This window comes from Artibeus jamaicensis, unplaced genomic scaffold (assembly GCF_021234435.1).
Source record: "Artibeus jamaicensis isolate MK-2021 breed Jamaican fruit bat unplaced genomic scaffold, CSHL_Jam_final contig_327, whole genome shotgun sequence".
Classification (NCBI taxonomy): Eukaryota; Metazoa; Chordata; class Mammalia; order Chiroptera; family Phyllostomidae; genus Artibeus; species Artibeus jamaicensis.
The window spans coordinates 6,499,621-6,521,481 of NW_026521772.1; the positions used below are offsets into that span (position 1 = coordinate 6,499,621).

The 21,861-nt window shown below is 45.7% G+C and overlaps 1 protein-coding gene across 4 annotated transcripts in view; it reads left to right on the plus strand.

The window, feature by feature from the left end:
* The window catches only part of RGL1 (ral guanine nucleotide dissociation stimulator like 1), a 218,595-nt gene that overhangs the window by 93,549 nt on the left and 103,185 nt on the right, over positions 1 to 21,861 (plus strand). For 2 of the 4 annotated variants that reach the window (XM_037145679.2, XM_037145680.2), the window contains exon 4: positions 11,031 to 11,141. In XM_037145679.2, the coding sequence (XP_037001574.2) occupies positions 11,031 to 11,141 (111 nt within the window). Of the gene's footprint in view, positions 1 to 9,196; positions 9,287 to 9,832; positions 10,051 to 11,030; positions 11,142 to 21,861 lie in introns of those variants that run through there. The other 2 variants (XM_037145683.2, XM_037145682.2) reach the window with 2 other exon arrangements.

The window sequence follows — 21,861 nt, forward strand, 5'->3', positions numbered from 1 at the left end:
CGATATTGAATGATTTATTTATATCACTCAGCAACCATTACTAAGCACTTACTGAATTTATAACATGGCATTTATCTATGCATTTATCTGTCAATCGATCAGATAGTTACTGAGCGTCTGTTTTGTGCTAGGCACTGTGTGAACTGCTACAATACAATGATGAGAAAACCCCCGACATTTCCCCTGCCTTCGCAGGGTCTGCAGAAAACAGACATTTAGTGACTAACTACACAATGAAACGTGAAGTTACCACTGTGGTAGAGCTACCCAGAGAGGAACATGGTGCCAGGAGAACACGTCATAGGGGACGTCCCCCCGGGAGAGGGGAGAAGAAGGAAGGGTGTCCCCAGAGGAAGACTCACGTGTGTAAAGGCTCGGAGAGCCGGATATGTCCATGGTGACGTTGACGAGGATGACTCCTACTGCCCGAGACAGTACTGGGCAGGAATCGTGCTGCTGGATTCTGTGCTAGAGGTTCAGTGGGGATTAACTTCCTTCATTCTATGAGCTATTGATGAAGCTGTTTGTACCCCTATTTTTACCAGGCTTAGAGATGATGAAGACCTCGCCTCAGAGAGGGGTATTGCATGTAGGACTCACATTGGGGTGTCTCTGAGTGCAGAGTCACCACCCGTAGCCACGAGGTTATAGCAGTTGTAACTTGGATTTTCAGTACCATTGTCATGGAGAGAGGAGTTTCCTTTAGCCCCGAAATCAGATACGGTTTGGCTAGTTGCCCAGTAAGTCATGCGATTTGGGTCAGAGTCCTCGTGGCATCAGGTCACTCACCCCACGGTGTGCAGAATGCTTTGCCGTGTGTCACATGGACCAGGCCTTGCATCTGAGCCAACTGTTGCATGTTTTCAACCATGTGGACAAATTCTTAGCTGTCCTTTTGTCTTCTGCAGAAATCTATAATTAGATGAAGACTAATACTCACTAGTCCGAGTTACACATAGTATCATAGTATTCCAGTAAGCCGCTGCCTCCTCAGGGGAGCAGCATCGACAATTTAGTGTAACCCCCAACAATCGGTAAAGGAGTTGTTGAAAAATGCTTGTCATTGTGATCAGAAGAGTCCCTGCCTCTGGCCCAACATCCGTTCAGCACGATGCTTCTGTTCCTTCTCTCTCCACTGTCTATCCCCAGGGCAGCCTCTTCTGTAGTTGTAGCAGGCACAGCTAATACAGGCGTGTGCATTGCTTACCTAATAAGAGAACCTAATAACAGAGCACTGAGAATTTTGATGTATATCTTACAGTATCTTTGCAGTAATTAATAAAATCCCTTTGGGCCCTCAGAAAATGGGAGCACCTTTCTATAGCTTAAAGAGTGTTTAGAGGACTGTTCATCTTTAACCACTCACAACTGGGTCCTTACCCTATGCAAAGCAAGGCTGAAAGTTTAAGCACAGGGTAAGTAAGTAGGGCCACCCCAGTTAGCTCAGCTAGAAACAGCGCTTCAGGGTGCCCAGCTGATGGTGGGAAGCTGAACTTGAAGTCAATTGGTGAGCAAGCAACACAGCCCACAGGCCTGAAGAATAGAGAGAAGCATTTCATAGGGATGTTGAAAAGCGCAGTAGTCTGCATTTTGACAACACTTTAATATTGTCAGGGAAAGGGGCCAAAAAAGTAACAGGTTTATTCACTTATATCCTCCACCAAAAGTTTGTTTTGGGGGACAAACAGATAGGTGAAGGGATAGTTTATGAAAAAAATGTTGTACAATGGCTGTTATCCATTCCATTCAAAAATGGGAAAGGTTTTTCAGACTCATTGGCTTAGGTAAGGCTGTCCGCAGGTAGACGCAACGTGCACTCAGTGGTCCTCAGGTTGGAGGGAAAATCCCAACCTCGCACTTAGCTTCTTCACATAGCCGCCGCGCTGTTGTGATTGTTGATCCCTTAGAACTGTTTTCCTCCGGGCTTTTCACTGGGCCTAGGGCATTATAGTTCAGCAGTGAGTCTGAGGACAATGGGGCCTTCCCATTTGTCACCATCCTGTGCTAATATTTCTGTCTTCGAGACAATTTTTTCACTGTTTATATCCAAGTACAATGTCCATTATTTTTCCATCATGCAGTACAACCTGTTTCCCAAGCAAACATGTAAACAGAATGCAGACTGCAACCAAGAGCAGTAAGTGAACCCAGAATTACATTAAAGAGAAAAAGTGTAGGGGTAGGGAGGGGAGGAGATATGTTTTTACTCAAGGCCTCCTATGTTCCAAGTGTATTCTATTAGGTACTTTATGGAGCACAGTGTATTTAACACTCTTGGTATGAACAAGGAAGAAGCCGAGGACCCTTGTCAGCAAGGGTCCAACTCCTGTCTGACAAATTGTCCGGAGCTGGAATTCACACCCTGGCTCTCCAATGCCAAACGTTTCACCATTTACAGCCAGGCGCACGCGTGTTTCTCCATGTCATCCTACACAGGCAAGTGTACACCATCATAATTTTTATATTTTTCACTTTTTCTTGTGGCCAGAGAGGTAGAATAAAAGCTGGGAAAGTGTAGTGTCATAGAGGCTAATGAAAAAAAAAAAAAAACAAGTGAATGAACGGAGTACATAAATTACATTTTTCTACTTCTAGATGGATTTTCTTAAAGGATCTGCACCCCAGCTGCTATGTTTGCTCTTACTAGCTCTCTGTTTATTGGCTGTGGTGAAACTGTAACGCAAGAAAGTTCTTTTATTTCTCCAGTTTGGGGTTCTTCCATATGTCTTCCCTCTTTTCTGTTGTAGTATTGCTCCTATCAGTGACCACCAAATATGGTAACAAAACTCTATTTAGTAACATCCTGGTTTGTTAAGTATAGATCTTTTCTGATCTTCTTTCCCTCCTTATTAATACGTTTTTAAGTACGTAGTGTGTTACTGATCATAATGTTGTACCGTAGGTCTCTAGAACTTTTTCATCTTGCATAACTGGAACTTGATACGCATTGAACCGCAACTCCTCCTTTCCTCCTCCTTCCCCAGCCCTTGGCACTACCATTCCACTTCCTGCTTCTGCGAGCCTGACTACTTTAGATATAAGGTATATCTATACCTCATATAAGTGCTATCATGCAGTACTGTCCTGTGACTGGCTCATTTTGCTCAGCATAATGTCCTCAAGGTTCACCTGTCTTTTAGATATGACGCGATGTCCTTATATTAAGGCTGAACAATGTTCTATCGTACATGTATACCACATCTTTTAATCCATTCATCCATGCACAGACATTTAGGTTGCTTCCATCTCTTGGCTATTATGCATAGTGCTGCAAGGGAGCACTCAGATGTCTCTGAGATCCTGCTTTTATTTCCTTTAGGTGTATACCCCGAAGTGGGATTGCTAGATCAAATGGTTGTTCTATTTTTAACTTACTGAGCAACCTGCATACTCTTTTCCATAATGGCTGTATCAATATACGCTCTTACCAAGAGTGCACAAGGGTTTCCTTTTCTCCACATCCTTGTCAACATTAAAAAAAAAGGCCAACCTAATAGTGTGAGGTGATATCTCATCGTGGTTTTCATTTGCATTTCCCTGATGATTGATTGGTCATGTTGAATACCTTTCCATATACCTGTTGGCTATTTGTATGTCTTTAGAGAGATATTTTTTCAAGTTCTTTGCTCATTTTAAAGTTCAGTTATTTATTTTGCTGCTGTTGAGTTGTAGGAGTTCCTCATATATAGTGAATATTAACCCCTTATCATATTTTTTGTTTGAAAATGTTTTCCCCATTCCATAAGTTGCCTTTTCACTCTGTTGGTATTCTTTCCTTTTCTGTGCAGAAACTTTTTGGTTTAATGTAGTCTTGTCTATTTTTGCTTTTGTGTGTATGTTTTTGGTATTATGTCCACATAATCAGTGTATACTTCTGACGTGGATGCCGGCTCCTGGGGTCCGTGATGTTATGGATGAGATGAGATAAATTCACACAGACTACCAAGTCCTATGGAGGAAAAGGGACAGTGTGGCCACTCTCTCAAGAGGAGAAAGCCTCAACCCTTGCCTTGACAGACTTTTAGTGGGTTCAGTTTGCACAGGAATACAGGTGTATACATAATGCTCATCAATCATTGCCCGGCAGAAGTGATTAAACAATAGATAACATTCAGAGAACTCTGAGGGCTTATTCCGAGTCAAGGTCAGATAGTTAAAGGGCCATAAAACTTTGGGGAATAAACTCACTTCCTGTTTGGACCCTTACCATTTAATTTGAGGGTATTAGTAAAGTAGGTTTTTTAGGACTTTATGCATTCTTTCTTAGGCCTGATTGGCCCAGGGAACCTGCCCTTTCCAGCACAGGGCCCACCACCTTCAGCATTGTTTCAGGCTTCAGGCATGGTTTCAGGCTTAAATCAGGCAGGGGAAGTAAGGCAGCCAAGAGATTAGGGGACTTCTTGCAGACAGAATGAGGACTCAGACTATGTCAAGCCAAGGGGTAAGGGTCCATCACCTCCTTTTTCCATAGCCCCCCAAGTCCTTCCCTATGGGCCCCTTCACAACCATGCTTGTCTTAAGTCGTCCCTCTTTTGAGGAATCTTACCTGTCACTGGCTAACCAGTCTTCCACCTGGGACCAAGCAGGTGAAGAGAAAGGGTGCAGAGGTGGTGCCCCTACAAGGAAGATAAACTTTGTCTTCTAAGAGGCTGTGTTCCCAAGGTCCTTTACTCAGCCTTAGCCATGGGGGATTACAGCTTCTGAAACTAGGCAGGGCACCGCCCAACATTCTTCCAGGAGTTTTACAGTTTCATATCTTATGTTTTAGTCCTTAATCCATTTGAATTAATTTTTATGTTTGGTGTACGTATCCCATTTCATCCTTTTGCATGTGGATATCTAGTTTTACCAGCATCTTTTGTTGAAAAGATTATCCTTTCCCCATTGTGTACTCCTGACACCTTTGTCAAAGGTAGGTTGATCATGTATGCATGAATTTATTTCTGAGCTCTTCATGAAGTTACAGTAATCTATATATTTGTCTTTATGCCAGTTCTATACTGTTTTGATTACTATAGCTTTGTAATATGCTTTGAAATCAGAAAGTATGAGACCTACAGCTTTGTTCTTCTTTTTCAAAATTGCCTTGACTATGCAGTATCCCTTTTGGTTCCATATGAATTTTAGGATTGTTTCTGCTATTTCTATAAAAAATGCTATTAGAATTTTGATAGGGATTGCATTGAATCTATAGATTGCTTTGGGTAAGTTGCACATTTTAACAATATTAAGTATTTCAGTCCATGAATATAGGATGCTGCTCCATATTTTTGTGTCCTGCTGAATAGCCTGCTATTAATCGCCTGAAGAACTGTTAGGACTAAAATGAATTCAGTAAAGTTGCAGGATATAAAATCATACATAAAAATCACTTCTATTTCTATATACTAACAAAGAACAATCCAAAAATGAAGTTAAGAAAATAATCCTGTTTACAATAGCATCAGAAAAATAAAATACTTAGGAATAAAATTAACCAAGGAGATCAAAAGTTTGTACACTAAATATAAAATATTACTGATCTCTTTTATTTTTGGCAGTGATGAAAAAAGTTTTAAGTATATTTTATCAATTATGCTATTATAGTTGTCCCAAATTTTCCTTCTTTTTCCCCCTCTGCCCAGTACCCCTTTTTCCTCCAGCAATCTGCCACCTTAGTTCATGTCCATGAGTTGTGTGTATAAGTTCTTTGGTTTCTCCATTTCCTGTACTATTCTTAACATCCCCCTATTTTGTACCTACCAATTATGCTTTTTAATCCCTGCACCATTTCCCTATTCTCCCCCTTCCCCCTCTCAGCTGATAACCATCCAGCTGATCTCCATATCTATGATTCTGTTCCTGTTCTAGTTGTTTGCTTAGTTTGTTTTTGTTTTTTAGATTCAGTTGTTGGTAGTTGTTGGTAGTTGTCAGTTTGTTGTTATTTTAATATTCATAGTTTTATTCTTTTTCTTAAATAAAGTTTTCATCTTCTTCTTTTTCTCCCTTTAGCATTTCATGTAATAATGGCTCAGGATAATGAATTCCTTTAGTTTCTCCTTGTCTGGGAAGCACTTTATCTGCCCTTCAATTCTAAATGATAGCTTGCTAGATAAAGTAGTCTTGGTTGTAGGGCCTTGCTTTTCATCACTTTCAAGACTTCTTGCCAGTCTCTTCTTGCCTGCAAAGTTTCTTTTGAGAAATCAGCTGATAGTCTTCTGGGAACTCCCCTGTAGGTAACTCTCTGTTTTTCTCTTGCTGCTTTTAAGATTCTCTCTTTATCGTTTGGCATTTTAATTATGATGTCTCTTGGTGTGGTCCTCTTTGGGTCCAACTTGTTTGGGGCTCTCTGTGCTTCCTGGACTTGCATGTCTATTTCCTTCACCAAATTAGGGAAGTTTTCTTTCCTTATTTTTTCAAATAAATTTTCAATTTTTGCTCTTCCTCTTCTTCTTCTGGCATCCCTATGATTTGGATGTTAGCACTTTTGGAGATGTCCCAGAATCTTCTTTACTCCCTTTGTTTTTTTTGAATTCTTGTTTCTTCTTTGCATTCTGCTTGAGTGTTTGTTTCTTCCTATGTTTGAAATCATTGATTTGAACCTGGCTTCCTTCCCTTCACTGTTGGTTCCCTGAGGATTTTCTTTTACTTCACTTAGTGTAACCTTCATTTCTCCCCTTATGTTTTTGCTGTACTCAATGAGTTCTCTGAGCATCCTGATCACCAGTGTTTTGAACTCTGTATAAGACAGGTTGGTCATCTCTGTTTCATTTAGTTCTTTTTCTAGGGTTTTGTGCTGTTCTTTCACTTGGGCCATATTTCTTTGTCTCCTCAATCTGGGAGCTTCCCTGTGCTTGTTTCTGTGTATTAGGTAGCGCTGCTCTGACTCCCTGTCTTAATGCACCTGTTATGTTGTATGGAGGAGCCTTAGGTTTTTGCCAGGGCAGGGCAACCCACTTCGCCACTTTGTGGCTCTGTGTGGTAGGCTGGGTCTGAGAGGGGACAATGCTGCTGCCTGGCTTCTGGAGTTTTGCCTGGCACTCCCCCTGTTGCCAATCACTTCACCCACTCCCCGTATGCAACTGGCACCCTTCTAGTTGTTGCCCTGGTGGTGAATCCTAGAGTGGGTGGGTTTGCATATGTTCTGAGTCTGTGCGGGCCCTTTAAATGGACTCCCCTGTGAAACCGTCAGTTTCTTCTGCTGCCCCAAACACCACTGGTTTTTAATAGCCAGAAGTTATGAGGCTTTATCTTCCTGGTGCCGGAACCCTGGGCTGTTCAGCCTGGGCTGGGGCTGGGATCGCTCTCTCCCAAGGTATCCCTCCTGATTTTTATCCACTATACATGAATGTGGGACCACCAGTTATACCGCCATGGCCACGTCTCTGTATCATACTGCATCCCCTCTGCCCTGACTCTGCGTCCCAGCCCCTCCCACCCATCTGGATGAATATGGCTTCTTCAAATCCTTGGCTGTTGGACATATATACAGTTCGATTTGCTGACAGTTCTGGGTGTTTTGTTTTGTTTTGTAGTTAGTTGTAATTCTTCTTGTGGTTGTGCAAGGAGGTGAAGTATGTCTGCCTATGCCTCCATCTTGACCAGTGATCTCCTTTCAGTTAAAATTGACCTACCTTCTTAGGGGCATGCTAGGTCCTGGGTACCCTAATCTGATAAACAATTCAAACTTAGTTGCAAATGACTGATTGGTTTACCCATCCCACCTACTGACCATGAGGACAATGCTTTACCCTAAAGGCAGGTATAAGAAGGTAAGACTGACTGAGCTGCCTGCAGGTGAAATATTTAAAAAGAAATATTAAAAAATTATAAACTGTAATACAAGTTTGCTCTATCTAGCATAAAGCCAGCCCCCACTCCCCCCCTTTTTTTACCAGCTTTGGACGAAATCACATCCATTGTCAGGTATGAATACAAGTGGCTATTCTTGGAAAAACCTCTCTGAAATGATAACTTCAGTGAGAAGACATCATTGTAGATTTTGCCACATGGCGTATATACACAACTTCAGTGACTCTGGGAAAATAGTTTGGGAGTTAGTGCAATAATAAGGAATGGAACTTTTTTTAGGCACTTACCATATGCTAGATGGTTTGCAAACATATTTCATTTAATCCTTTTCAAACTCTGTGAGGTAGATGTTTGTCTCACTTTGCAGATGAGGACGTTAAAGCTCAGGGAAGTAGAGCCTGAGGTCCCTCTTCATGTGAGTGTGGATTTGAAGCTGGATCTGCTGGAAGCCTGTTCTTTTCTCTCCACACCAGGTGGCCAGCCAGGGAAATGGGGGGGGGGGGGGTTGGAGAGATGGTGTTGAGATGTTGAATTATAAGCTTTCCTGTCCAGGAAGGCTTCCTGGGAGGGGCGAGATCAAAGAGACTGCTTGATATCCCCGAAGTGGAAAATCTCCAGCCATCTCCAAATTTACAGCCAGAAATCAAGTTCAAGTTAGGGTGAAATTAATCTTATGGGCTACTGAACTGTCCTCAGGTGCATCTTGTGGTCTTCAAAATCACTGAACAGGTTCTGTAGGGGCGGGCCCGGAGGCCTGAGGATCCTGAAGAAGTGGAGAGGGAGGGCTTCCACATGATTTTCCTCAGGACACGGGGGAGCTGTCCTGGTGGTCACAGAAGGATTGGCTGAGAGACTTCAAGATGTCCCCAAGCATCCAGAGATCCTGCCGTTTCCCCCGGTGCATGCTCAGTGTCATTCCGCCCTTCTGGGAACATTAATGCATGTGATTCTCTAGTTTTTCAGCTCCTGATGTATTTATTATTAACCAAAGCCTGCCTTATGCCTTACCGTGGCAATTAGTTAGTGAGAGGTCTTAAGAACATTAAAGGCGATTAAATTCATTTCAGGATGAAGAGTATACAAGGCATGAGCCCTAAAGGTTGTATCATTCGCATGGAATTCTGTCATGTGCCAGAGTTTGATTACACTATCATCTGGCATCTCGTTGTTGATTTATTAACACTGGATCTAAAAATGGCCACAATCTTTTGTCCTGACAGCAGATCTTTCTGTTATGACAAAACTCCCTCTGGCAGGCCCCTCATGAATGGCGTTCCCCAGCTCCCTCCTTCCCTCCCTCTCCGCCCCCTTGTGGCTATTATCCCAGCAGTCCCTATAGTACAGACAACTGGAGGGAATGACAACTCACAAAGACTCACATGCCCTCCAGGGCCACCGCTGGCCCAATTTCCTGGCAGTCGGTCTCGGCCAGAACCTTCTCTGCTTTTCTCTCTTCCCTCCCACCGTGGCCAAATACTGTGGGATGAGCCTTAAGGTTTGTATGGGTGGTAGAAGTGCCGAGTTATTTCCTGTTGGTACGGGGCTGATGTGGGGCAGGGTTAAGCCCTTGGGCACAGATTCTGGTACATCCTCTGGGTAATTTTTTTTTTTTTGCCTTAAAAGAAAAAAAAGAAAAGAACTTCCTTAGTATTGTTACATTTATTGGGGTGGCCATGATTTTATCAAAATTCAGTAACAGGCAGATAATCAATGTCTTTCCGACCCTCGCCTCCCATCCTTCTTGCACTTCCCCTTGTCTCTCTGTCTTTTCGCGAAGGAAGAAGACACACACTTATATCCCTCCCGCACTGCATCCAATTTTTATTTTGGCAGCTGGTGACCATCAGGAAAACCTGATGAACTTGAAAGGGTCGTTTCCCGATCACTTCCAGAGCTGGCGAAATTATTTCACGCTAACTTTGTCCCCGGGACTGAAGGAGGGGAGAGTGCGTTTCCAAGCACGAACGGGAAAGCCTTACATCACAGAGTGGCGGAGTGGCGCGGGGAGGAGTCTACGGCGCCCTCCCGGCGGCTCGCTCGCCGCGCTCCCTTTGTGGCCAGAGTCGCGCGCGCACCGGCGGCGGCGGCGGCGCAGCGTGCGTCCGTGTTCGGAGCGCCGGGGCCGCGCACACTGGGGGCCTGGGGTGCCACGGGCTGACCCGCGCCGAGACCGCTGTGGCCTGGGAGCAGGGCGCGTCATGCCGCGTCCCCGTACCGAAGGGAAAACTGAGAATGAAATTGCTTTGGCAAGCTAAAATGGTAACGAGAACTCTCTGCCTTCTCCCGAGGCTTCTCTGGTGGGGAATCTTCTCCCGCTTTCTCTGGGCATGTTTTGGACTCACTCGGAGTGAACGGAGCAATCCGGTCCTGTTCTTGTGAGCTAAAGCTTTCGCGCTCTGCTTTGTATGCCTTTCGCGCTGCGTGTACCCTCCCTCTCAGCGATACCTACTTTCTCAGCACTTGGCTTTGGTGTGTCTGGGGCAGATCTACGTCAAGGATGGAAAACTTTTAAGGAAAAAGATCTGATGGTCTGGGCGAACCGCGGAGCGCTTCTGTGCCCCAGCGGCTCTTTAACACGAACTTCAAGTTTAGCCGGGGTCCTGGAAATCCAGGGAGCCCAGGCGCACGGTTTCCTTGAAGTTGCATGATGTGTTGCTTTTTCTGCACTTGCCAGACGGTTTTATGGAAATAAAAACTTCCCACCCACCGCTCCCCTGCTAACTTTTTGGGTCTCTAAACAATACGAGGAGAAAAAGAAATGGGAAGCATTTGACTTCCAAAAGAGTGAGGACCTTTGGCATTTTAAATGCTTGGAGTCAAAAATGTAGTTCGCTCAGATAACTGAGTCACTTCTAAAAGCACAAACTTTTTCTGCCAATGAATTCTTTTTCCTTTCCCTTTAAGGAGGAAAAGTTAATCAGGACTGTACCACAGTTTCTTTAAGAAAAAGAAAAGACTTAAAAAAATGATTTCAGCTACGTGAGTGAGCCTAGGAAAACGAACTACATGGAATAGTCCTGGGATCCTGATACCACAGGAAAGGGCTGGAGGCCAAGAAAATCTCAGCATTCCCTGTATCGCAATGTGTCTTGTATTGCTCTGATTGTAATTCTTATTTTGAACAGCCTGTCTTTTGCCTTGAGTGCTGGGGTAAGCAGCAAAGCAGCTGGGAGAGATTGTGGTTTGCAGAGAGGGGGAAAAAAAACCTTTTTCTTTCTCTTTTTCCCATCCCCTGGTAGAGCTCGATTCAGGACTGGGGTGAAGAGGTAGAGGAAGGAGCCGTTTACCATGTCACCCTGAAAAGAGTCCAGATTCAACAGGCTGCCAATAAAGGAGCAAGATGGCTAGGGGTGAGTAAAGCTGGAGAGATGGTGAACTTGGGAGTTGCCTTGTCTGTTGTTCTGTGAATATCATTATCATTTAGCAGAGGCAGGCGTCTATCCCCCCACCCCCCTTCTCTTTTGGCCTTAAAAAGGAACTGCCAAAGACCAAGCATTTGCACTAGCTGTTCAGGTTTGTCTGTTTTTGTACTTAATGTTTTCCAAAGCATCTTCCCTGGGTTCGTCAATAATTCAGATCCTCTTAGAAACATCTTGAGGTATTTGGCAATAGAGGGGGGTGGTGGAGGCGTGGAAGGTGACACAGAGTGGCAGGACCAGAAAGCAGTGCTCCGACAGACAAGAGGCACAAGCAGTTGTGCCCGGACCGCCCCCCCTTCCTCTGTAGGTCCTCCCCCTACTGGTGCTGGCAGCCCCTCTCCTACTCCTGGACTTCTGTGCAGTACCCAGAATGCTCAGGGGACAGACCATCCCGAATCTGCTTCCTGTGGAGGTGGCAGCCTTCCCATCGCTGCCTCCCTTCTACAGCCCGAGAGGAGGCAGATGCGTGCTGAGCGCCCACAGCTGCATGTGTGCAGGTCGTGCAGACATCTGGGCTTTGGGAGGAGCACTGTCTTCATCAGCAAGATTAAAAAAAAAAATCTTGGGTGGGAGCATGTGAGGTTATTCCTTATCACTTCCTAGTGGATCCCTCAACACATCCCAGATAAAGGGGACGCGAGAAATGGAAGGCATGGCGACAGGTCCACTAGAGTGAACGTCAGCAAGTGGAAGAGTAATGGAGTTCCTGACGGGGAACTAGAAGTAATTCCCAGAGAGGGCAGTGAGAGGCCACACAGAAAGCCCGGAGGAAGAAAGTAATGGCAGGCCCAGTGGGGGGCTGAGGATGGCTTTGCCCACTCGCCGGTATTCTAGCTGCACTGGCTTCCTAGGGGTGGGTTTGAGGGCAGTGAAGATGAAGCGGTAGGTCACTCTTCATTGGCTTTGGGTCTCGGAGAATTTGGAGTGCTTTGAGCAGCATTCAGAGGTGGGGTGTGAGGGAGAACTGGAACCAAACTGCCCAGGGCTTTGCGTGAAGACCAGCGGCAACACGTGGCTTGCAGCTCCCAGAACGTAAGGCAGGGGGCCAGCAGCACAGCTTCCTCTGCTGCGGGTCTGCTGGTTGCTGCCACAGGCCTCCGCTGGGCTTCCCCAGCTGCTTCAACGCCGGGCTTTCCTGCTCTGTTCTTTGGGCCAAGGTCCCACCCACTAGGAGAGCAAACTGTTAGTGACAGCTGCAGGTGTAGCCTGACCTGGAGTCTTCATTGAACAGATTGGTACCTCACTCTGAATGCCATTTAAAAATGAAGTATGTTGCCTCACCAATAGGCCTGATAGAGGAAGGAGAACTGGCGCTCTGGCGAGTCATCACTTGGTGTTTGGTGGTTGTGTATAAACATTTTATTTAAATGTGGTGTCGATGCGGTTTGTCCTGTCGCGGTATTAAAGTGATTCCCAGGTTCTCAACCAGCTACCTTCAAAAGGGTCATTACATCTCCTGACACGGTTGTTTTTCTCCTTCTAATGAGACTGATGTTGCTGGGGTGACAGTTTTCCTTTTTAGCCAAACACAATAGCAATGAGGAGATGGAAGGGTTAATCCGTAAGTCCCAAACACACAAGTATGGTTCACGTAGATGTTCACAGCTATTCAGTATTCTCACTGACTGTTCCCCACACTGGACTCCATTCTCTCCCCCTCTCCCGTGTTCTCAAGTTTACACAGTGTTTAGACTTGGTTCACCCCAGACTTAGCATTGGAGCTGAAATATTGAGAGGGAGGATAATGTTAGAAGATGGCTTCTTTTTTTTAATTTATCTATAGAGAGGGAGAGAAATATCAATGTATGGTTGCCTCTTGTGCATCCCCTGCTGGGAACTGGCCTGCAACCCAGGCTTGTGCCCTGACTGGGAATCAAACCACGGTTGTTTGGTTTCCAGGCCTGCACTCAATCCACTGAGCTACACCAGCCAGGGCAGAAGATTGCTTCTTGTCCTGGGGAGGGACAAGGAATCTGTTCCTTCCCTCCCATTTCAACAGAGTATTTGCTGCTACCACCCCAGTCCTCGAGAGCAACTTCTTAGGACCTTTCCAACTCTGATGCCACATTTTTTTTTTGGGGGGGGGGTCTTAGGTGTTTTGTTAGGAAGGTCTTTTTTTAATCCTTTGAAATTCCAGACTTAATTAATTAAATGTGACTCAACCAGTTGAACCATAGCAATTATAAATTTTTTCTCTTTAGGACTCAGTGGCTTCTCCATGTTTATTTTCTTATATTCCTGTAACCCTTTCAAAATTCTTCAAAGCAACCAGCTTTAGCCCTGGCCGATGTGGCTCAGTTGGTTGGGCATCATCCCGCAAGACGAGGAGTCCTGGTTCGATTCCCGGTCGGGGTGCCTGCCTGGGTTGTGGATTTGGGCGTATGTGGGAGGCAGGTGATCGATGTTTCTCTCTTCCCTCTTTATCCCTCCCTTCCCCTCTGTCTTAAAATAAATAAATACAATCTTCAAAAAACAGCAACCAGTTTTAGAGTGAACTAGAGATAGAGGTGAGATGAGGGTATTACTGAAATATGCCAACAGCCTTATGGAGAAGGTGGTATCTTTTACTCCCACATGGAGACTAATGCCCAGAGAGGTTACATTGCTTTCCAGGATTACACAGCTAGGAAGTGGAAGAGGCTGGATCTGAACCCACAAGGTTAGTTGCTTGCTGCCAGGAACTGTCTGGGACCCTAAGGCTGTTGCCAGGGAACTGGAAGAGAATATTGGCTCAGAAGAGCAAGTGTGTTGCATACTTCTGGTGTACTTCTATTCTACCCTAGGTATCGCACCTGGTAAGAGGCTTGAGCAACGTGGCTCGCTTTCTCTTCCCTTCTTTTCTTTGACGTTTTGAATGACAGCTTGAGCTACAAACAGAGATATTAGTTGTGAAGATGTGCGTCTTATCAATATGTTTTCCATTTTGGATGCATAAAGCAGGGTGAGGTTAGGCAGCACAAGAAGGCGGGCATGGCTCTCATTCCATGTCTGTAAGACTCAATCAAAAAGCTGAAAACACTGAGGATACTTTTTTTGGTACTCAGGTCTCAAAACACAGTTAAGATTCAGTTTGCGAAGGCTAGCAAAATAATTCATACCCTTAGATAGGAAGGAGCATACCATCCACCACATTTAGGCCATTCTTTTGTGTTTGTTAAATTTTGTGTTCAGTTGGTTTGTCGGAGTAAAGTCCTCTGTCTTTGGCTGTAAATCCCATGACCGACCACGCCCAGGCTGAGTTGACTTATATGTGTAGCAGCAGCAGTTTTGCCCACTGACAGCGGGATTATGTTGGGGCAACTTTGAAAAACCAAATATTATTGAAACAGCAACCCAATCTTTATTCTACAGTCACATCTTACACTAGGCTAATTTTACTGGGGTATAGCTCTCCAAGAAAAATGGCTTCGATTATGTCATAGAATTATAAAATCTCGGGATTGGAAGAGATTTTAAAAAGTTATTTCAGCCAACCATTCAGTTAGCCAGCCAAGCTAACCATTCAGTTAGCTTATAGCATGTTCAGTGATTTTTGGAAGAGCAGGTGGTCAAAGCTTATTTGTCTGTGGCCCCAGCATTATGATTGTGCATTGACATGAAATATAGAAATGATTTAAGAAAATATCTGTATTCTTAGGAAGCAGGAAATATACCATCTGTGACTGAACAGAGGAGAAAGATCCAACTGTTAAGTAAGGGGCCTTGGGGTCAAGAGCCCGTTCCGCTGTCTTTAGAATATGACAGGCACATGTGTCCACGTAAGATAAGCTCCAAGCAGGGCCGTTTGTCTCAGGAACAGGATTGGTAGGACTAGGCCACTTCTGCAAGGCTTGTGGGGAGTGGAGTGGCCCGCGGAGAGTCACACGGCCTTTCTCAGTTCCACGCTCAGGGACACACTTCAGGGGGTACGCGTCCCTGTGCAGGGCCCCAGCGCCTCCCTTCCCCATGGCCTGGGTTTGTCACCCTGTTCCCACACATGCCCTTGGTGGGTTGAGTGGAAATGCTGCATAGCTGAGAGGCTGGTAAAGATAGTGAATAGGACAGTTTGTGTTCAGAGAAAGTAGAATATAATTAGAAATAAAGGAACTGGAAATATGTGATAAAACTGAGCGCTTTGGGTGAGTTGTGGCCAGTCCGTGGGTTATATGGGGACAGTGGTAAGGGAACCACTTGTCATATCTGGATTCAGAAGTAACTCTCGCTTGGACACACTATTGAGATCCACTCTCCCTGGTGTTTCGGAGGCATTACGACTCATGTTGCCTTCAAATGGCATATAGTCCCTCAAGTTTCCAACTAATGTCACTTCCCGGAAGCTTCCCTGATCTCCCGAGTCTGGAGGAGGTGTCCCTTCTGCGTGCTCCGGGAGCGTCCTCCATCTCCGTGTCACGTGCCCACCCTCCTCTGCCGTGGTTACCTGCTTAGTTTTTGGGTCCCCCGCTAGATCGTCAGCCTGGTGAGGTGGGAGCCGGGGCCATCTAGTTGGCAGAAACTCAATAAACGTTTGTTGAATGAACAGATCAAGCTTCATCCCTTTTGGGGAGGCTAATATTGTCTTGATAAATGTGAACGCATGGTTGCTCCTCATTTAAAACAACATCAGCATGAAGACGTTAGCTTATGAAGAGGAGGAGGGGAGCAGGGGAGTGAGGGAAATCAATTAGGTAATGATTATAGCTGTCTTCCTTCCTTTCTGGAAAAAAGCAGGGCCCAAACAAAGGTAGTGATTATCCATTTTAACAAAAAGGAAAGAAAATTCATGGCAGTGAAGTAAATGGAGAATTCTCTAATGCCTTTTAAAAGCAAGAGGTCCAGTTGCGCTTGTCTTTTTTTTTTTAATCTTATTTATCTAGAGAGAGGGAAAGAGAAAGAGAGGGAAAGAAATATCAATATGTGGTTGCCCCTCGCAAACCCCATCCTGGGGACCTGGCCGGCAACCGAGGCATGTGCCCTGACTGGGAATCAAACTGGTGACCCTTTGGTTTGCAGTCCACGCTCAATCCACTGAGCCACACCAGCCAGGGCCAGTCGTGCTTGTCTTATGACTGAGTGTTGAAGAAAGAAGGGCCGTGCACGGACTGAAGGGTATTATGAGTGCATGTGGTTGGCCAGCTCAGGAGCGCGGTTTTAGAGCTATAAGGAGATAAGCCCTAGAGGGTAACCTTAGTTTACAATTGGTCATCTTTGTTTTCATCTGGGAAAACTGGCCCTTGCATTGCATTATTCTTGTCTATGGGAATGTTTAACTTGGGCTTTAGAAAGTAAATGTCAAAAGTTAGTAACCATCTGTAAATGGACCAACTGGTATTCATTTTGACCTTGGGACCATGTTTCTAGAATAGCCCAATAATATGGAGTCCTGCACCAATCAAGAAAAGACAGTAAATTCCAATCACTTCAGCAAGTTGGGTGATTTCACTGCTTCCAAAACTGGTTGGAGTCTGTGCAAGGAACATTTTGCTTTGCCATCAGGAATACCCATTTCCATTCACCCATGCAGGGGACCCCCAGCTGAGTTCAAAATACATGTCTGCCCTTAGCAACCACATGCCAGCAAAATGTAAGCGGCGCATGGTACATTAACTCCTTATATTTAAACTAGACATTCTGTTAAATCAATATTATAGACATATTTCATTCTTATTTCCATGTAATTATAAAGGAGGCTTCTTGGGGTGTTTCAGGTAGGAGAGGAGAACAGCAGGTCAATATCGTCGAGCTCCTCCATTGGCGCCCGGGCTGGCATTTGTCACTTCCCTTCTTAGGCCCTTCCCTCAGTGTCCTTTTTCCATGGCATATTGTATCTTTTTACACTTCCCCTTTCTAAATAATCAGAATCTTACTCATTTTGTATGAAAATGTGCAGTAATAAACTAAAATAAACCAGATATTTGAATTTCTACCATGGTACACTTTTTATAGGAAAAAAAAGCGATTTCTGTAAACAAAGCCGGAAATTGTTGGTGAAATGGGGGGAGATGCTAAATGATCCTTCACGCCATTAGAGCAGCCGAGCCAGCCAGCTAGTGCCTGGTGTGCTGGTGGGTGTGGATATCTGCAGAGTTGAGCTGGAGTCTGGAGTGTTGGGCAGTTCCTGGGTCATTTGTTAGTAAACACATCCGGTGTGAACCCTTCACTATGGTTGCATGTCCTTTTACATGATTCATTATCTGTGTCTGAGTCTGCTAACCTCGCCTGCAAGAGTACTCATTGGTCCCTCAATAGTCTACTTTATGGTGGTGCCCATGTTAAATTTCGGGACTTCAAAGTAAAGCTAAACGCCACTTGTTCTTAAGGAGCTTACAGGTAGGAGGGGAGACAGAAATGGTCCCCACTGATTATTGCAGATTGTGGTGCGTGCGGATGAGTGTGGTGTGAGACAGATCTGCACTGTGCCAGGGAGCACGCAGATCAGATGGGCGTGAGGGGTGGGCACCCCAGGACGTCTGCACAGAAGGAGGGCCGTGAGTGAGGAGTTGACGGATGACTAGACGTGAGATGAGGGTGTATGGGGGGCCCTGGGGACAGGAGTCCAGACAGAGAGCACAGCATGGGGGAAAGCATGGTGGCTGGATATGAGGCCGCTGTGTGAGGCTCAGCGGGGGAAAGAGGAGGGGGCTGCTGGGAAACTGCCAACAGGGAGGCCCCAGAGAAAGGTGTGAGCCTTGTCCTTGAGAACTTGGCGTGCTGTGTGGTGGAGTTGGCTTTGTCCTGAGTCCTCTGGCCGTCACTCTGCTTTAAGCACAGGGACACAGTCAGATTTGCATTTTAGAGAGATGACTGACAGCTCAGGGGTGGATGCCCTGGAAAGAAGCCAGCCTGGGGCATGCGGGGCGGGGGGGTGGGGCACTAAAGGGGCATGGAAGTGAAGATGGGGATGGGGGTGGTGAGGGGAGGAGGGAGGGAAGAGGGGTCCCGGAAGGTGTGGGTCTTCGGAACCTGTTTTCAAGGAGTGGCTCTAAGCCTCTGGCTTTTTGGGGTCAGCGTCACCGTCTTCTCATGGGTGAAATGTCCTGGGGACCTGAGGTCCGGCTTCTTCCGTGAACACACGGGCAGACGGAGGCCTGCAGAGTCACCAGACCCAGGCCTGCTGTTGTGTCCCATCCAGAGACAGGAGACGGGACCTCAGTTGGGCTCACCGTGAACCAGGCGGCGAGCACCACTGGGTTCTGATTCCAGAGAACTTGGAAGAGCTGGTGGTTTCTTCCTTCCTTTCTTTTTTAGTCTTCGGTTTCCCTGCAAACAAAACAAACTGAATCTGTAGGCCATGGCGAGAGAGTAAATATGGAACCCACAGGACTGTGATTACAGAGTTGTGTTTTAGACAGCAGTAGTTCAACTTAAAAATGTGGTGTTAGGGACACAAGAACTTCTATGCCTAGGTGTCCTGGTCTTTTCCCTCCCCCTGCTCAGTGTCTCTAAACCCTGACACTATCCATCCTGCCCGCTGCATTGCCATTCTCGAAGGCTCCCTGATCGCTACCTCCACTCATTTTACGATGAAACAAATTTGGTAAGAGCTAATGCTTCCCTAGATTACTGCTACCACAATCTCAATCTCTCCTTCTGTCTTACACGCACACACATGCACACACAACCCAAATTAAAATGTCTTTTCAGAATTTATCTTTTAGGATTTGGTGCATCTTTGAAATGTCACTGCATGGCCTCTTCTGTATAATTGATTAAATCCTGATCAATATTTTTAAACAAAGAATAAAAATAGAGGAAGGAAGGATGGAAGGAAAGAAGGAAGGAGGAAGAGAAGGAAGGAACGAGTTTACGACATGAGGTGGGAGACACTGCCTTGGGGGGAGCTCAGATACTCCCGTGTGGACAACGTCATGTCGTTCGCCGCCCGTCCTTTTGGCTGAACACTGGGGAGATGCTGCGCCTTTTCGCTGGTGCGCCTGTGTACTGGGTTCCGGCGCCTGGGGTTTCTGCCTGGCTCGGTCGCTCAAAGCCACCTCCTGCTTGTTGTTCAGTGTGTGACTTCCGTGGGCGATACTGGTGGTGCTTGTGGGTGGGATGGTGTGTTGGCCGTGGTTTCATTTTGTTCGCCCTCATACACTCATTAGCCTGCGTCTCCGAGCATTTAAATGCTCCTGCCATCTGTGGCCCATTCATTTGAATTCATTTCCACACCGTTCATCTTAGCCTGTGTTCACTCCCCCAGACGGTTTCTGTTTGTTTGCTCTTTTCAGCAAAGAATTGAGCAATTCAACTTTTCCCTTTATTTTGTTTCCTGCTGACTTAAATACCCATTCTCAGCTTTTGTAAAAGCGAAGCCAAGGCCGAGTCCTTCCAGTTTCATAATTCTGAAGATAATTTGAAGGCCAAAGCCAAGCCTTTTCTGCTGAAAGTAGGTTGTCTTTGGTCAGTCCTGTCAGCCAAGGCTCTTTGCAACCCGCTTGCTAGTAACTCTTTCCTACTGAAGTGCCATGTTCATGGTCGTGACTCCGGCCACCGCAGATGGAGCTAGAATCTGTGGACAATTTGTAACTGAAGAGCATTTAATGGATACTGGCAAACAATAATTGAAACTGGATTAGCCATTGGCTAAAAATAAAATCCTTTATAGTCATGACTTTTCCAATTAAAATAGCCACGCTAGAAATTGTTATTGAGGTAAACTCATACTCCTAAAGAGAGAATTCAGGAAATCAGAAGCGCCTGGCTGGTTTGTGAAGGGAAACATTTGCTGTTTTCTGACCAGGTGTGGACCCCTCCTCATTACACAACACAATGAACGTATCTATTTTGAAAATGACAACCCAGTTTGAGTGAGACCCGGAGCCACCAGGGCCTGGCTGGAGAGTTAGCTCATGGTCCTTTCTGCTCAGCTGGGGCCCGTGTCGGTGCTGGCACCTCCCGGTTGCTCGTCCTTTTTCAGGGGCATTTCCAGCAGGAGCCCCAGCTGAAGGAGGAGAGGACCTAGTGCAGTGGTCGGGGGCCTGTGCTTTGGAGCCAGACAGCCCTGAGGACCAAACTGGCCTCCGCTCCATGTGACCTCTGTGGTGGGCCTGAGCCGTGATGTCACTTAGCCTCTCTGAGCCTGAGTCCCTCACCTGCCCAGGGAGGAGAAGAGCGGTCTCTTCCGTGGGAGGAGTGAAGGCGTCCGGGAGGGCAGGCTCCTGGCACGGTGCTGGGGTCTGGCGGGCACTCGCTCCCTGGGCGCTGGGTGGGGCTCGCGGCAGGATCAGCGCTGCCACGGAAGCTTGGAGGGGCAGGTGCCCCCGAAGCTTGGGTTGCATGCCAACCAGATTGCTTGATTGGGAAACAGTATTAGCAAGACTTTAAGGCATCTTCTGACTTCACTGTCTCATTTTGCACAGTGGGGAGGAAGGGCCATGGCAGAATGTGGCAATTCCTGTTCATTGGAAGGAATATCTGTTGCTGTTTTCCCTGTCTGGCTGCCCGTCAAGGGAAAGACAGTTATACTTGGGCCCCAATATTTTACATGTTCGATTCCTTCACTTTTCCTGTATCATAAATTTTTTGGTGTTCTTGTTTTTATGCTTAAGAAAAACACCTTACCACTTACCAGTGAGCTGTATTCTGTCTTCTGTGTTTGCTACTTCTCCTTATTTGATTTATTTTCTCCTTTTTATTGACTTTATTACGGTGATGGGAAGGCAGGAAGCACTTTTTCTTAAGATTGGTCATCATCCTTCATTGGGCATAATTTGTGACGTCAGCAAATTGTGCTTGTGCCATACATTTCAGGTTCCAGACTGCTGAAGTTAAAGTAAAGATAAAATTTCTCACCAGGCCATAGGTCCATAGCCAAATGCAGTCCTTAAGCCCCAAACTAGGAACAGGCTGACCTACCCTTGACATTGGGACTTTCAGAATGCCACGTGACTTTTTAAACCCTCAGTTTCCTTATGTGGCTTTCCCTTCTGCCTGTGAGTTTGTGAGGATCCTGTGAGTGAATGTATATAAAAGTACCTTTTAATATGTAAATTGTGGTGCAAACATAAGAATTTTTCTTGTTCTTATTTAACCTAAAGGCTTTATTGTTCCTTCTCTCTCCTCGCCATCCAAGTGCTTGATGGGCCTATGGTCCGTTCCTTAGTCCCGCCTTTCTCCTCTCATCCCGGAAGCTGTCTTTTCTTTACATTTTTTTCCTACTTGCTTATTACCTGATACACCTTCAGGTTCAGCAGGGCTTTCTCTGCCACCCCCATCGTTACTCCTGGTATTCTAGGTACACTGAAAGTGTGTGCAAGATTGCTCTCTAAGATGGGACGTGGGGAAAAGTACCCCTGCTCATGGGATCCTATCAGTGACTGTCTTGCATGTGGAAACTTTCTGCCTTCTCTCTTTTTCTTCTTCTCTCCAGCATATTTTTTGAAATAACAGCTGTCGATTCTCTCTTTCTTTCTAGTACTTTTAATTTGTTGCAGAAAAGGGTGGTAACATTAATGCCCCACGGAATGGAAAATGCTTCCAGCCTTCCAGAACTGCCAGAGAATCAAAGCTTGGTTTGAGGCCAAATCCTAACGTGTGACTTGAACTCATGACCTAATGCCAGAGGCAAGAATGTTACTAACCGACCCTCCCTGACCCTCATAGATGTTGGCATTTAAAATGCTTCCTTTGAGTCGGCCTACTGTTGCTTTCTGTGGTTTTTTTCTTGCTCTCAGCC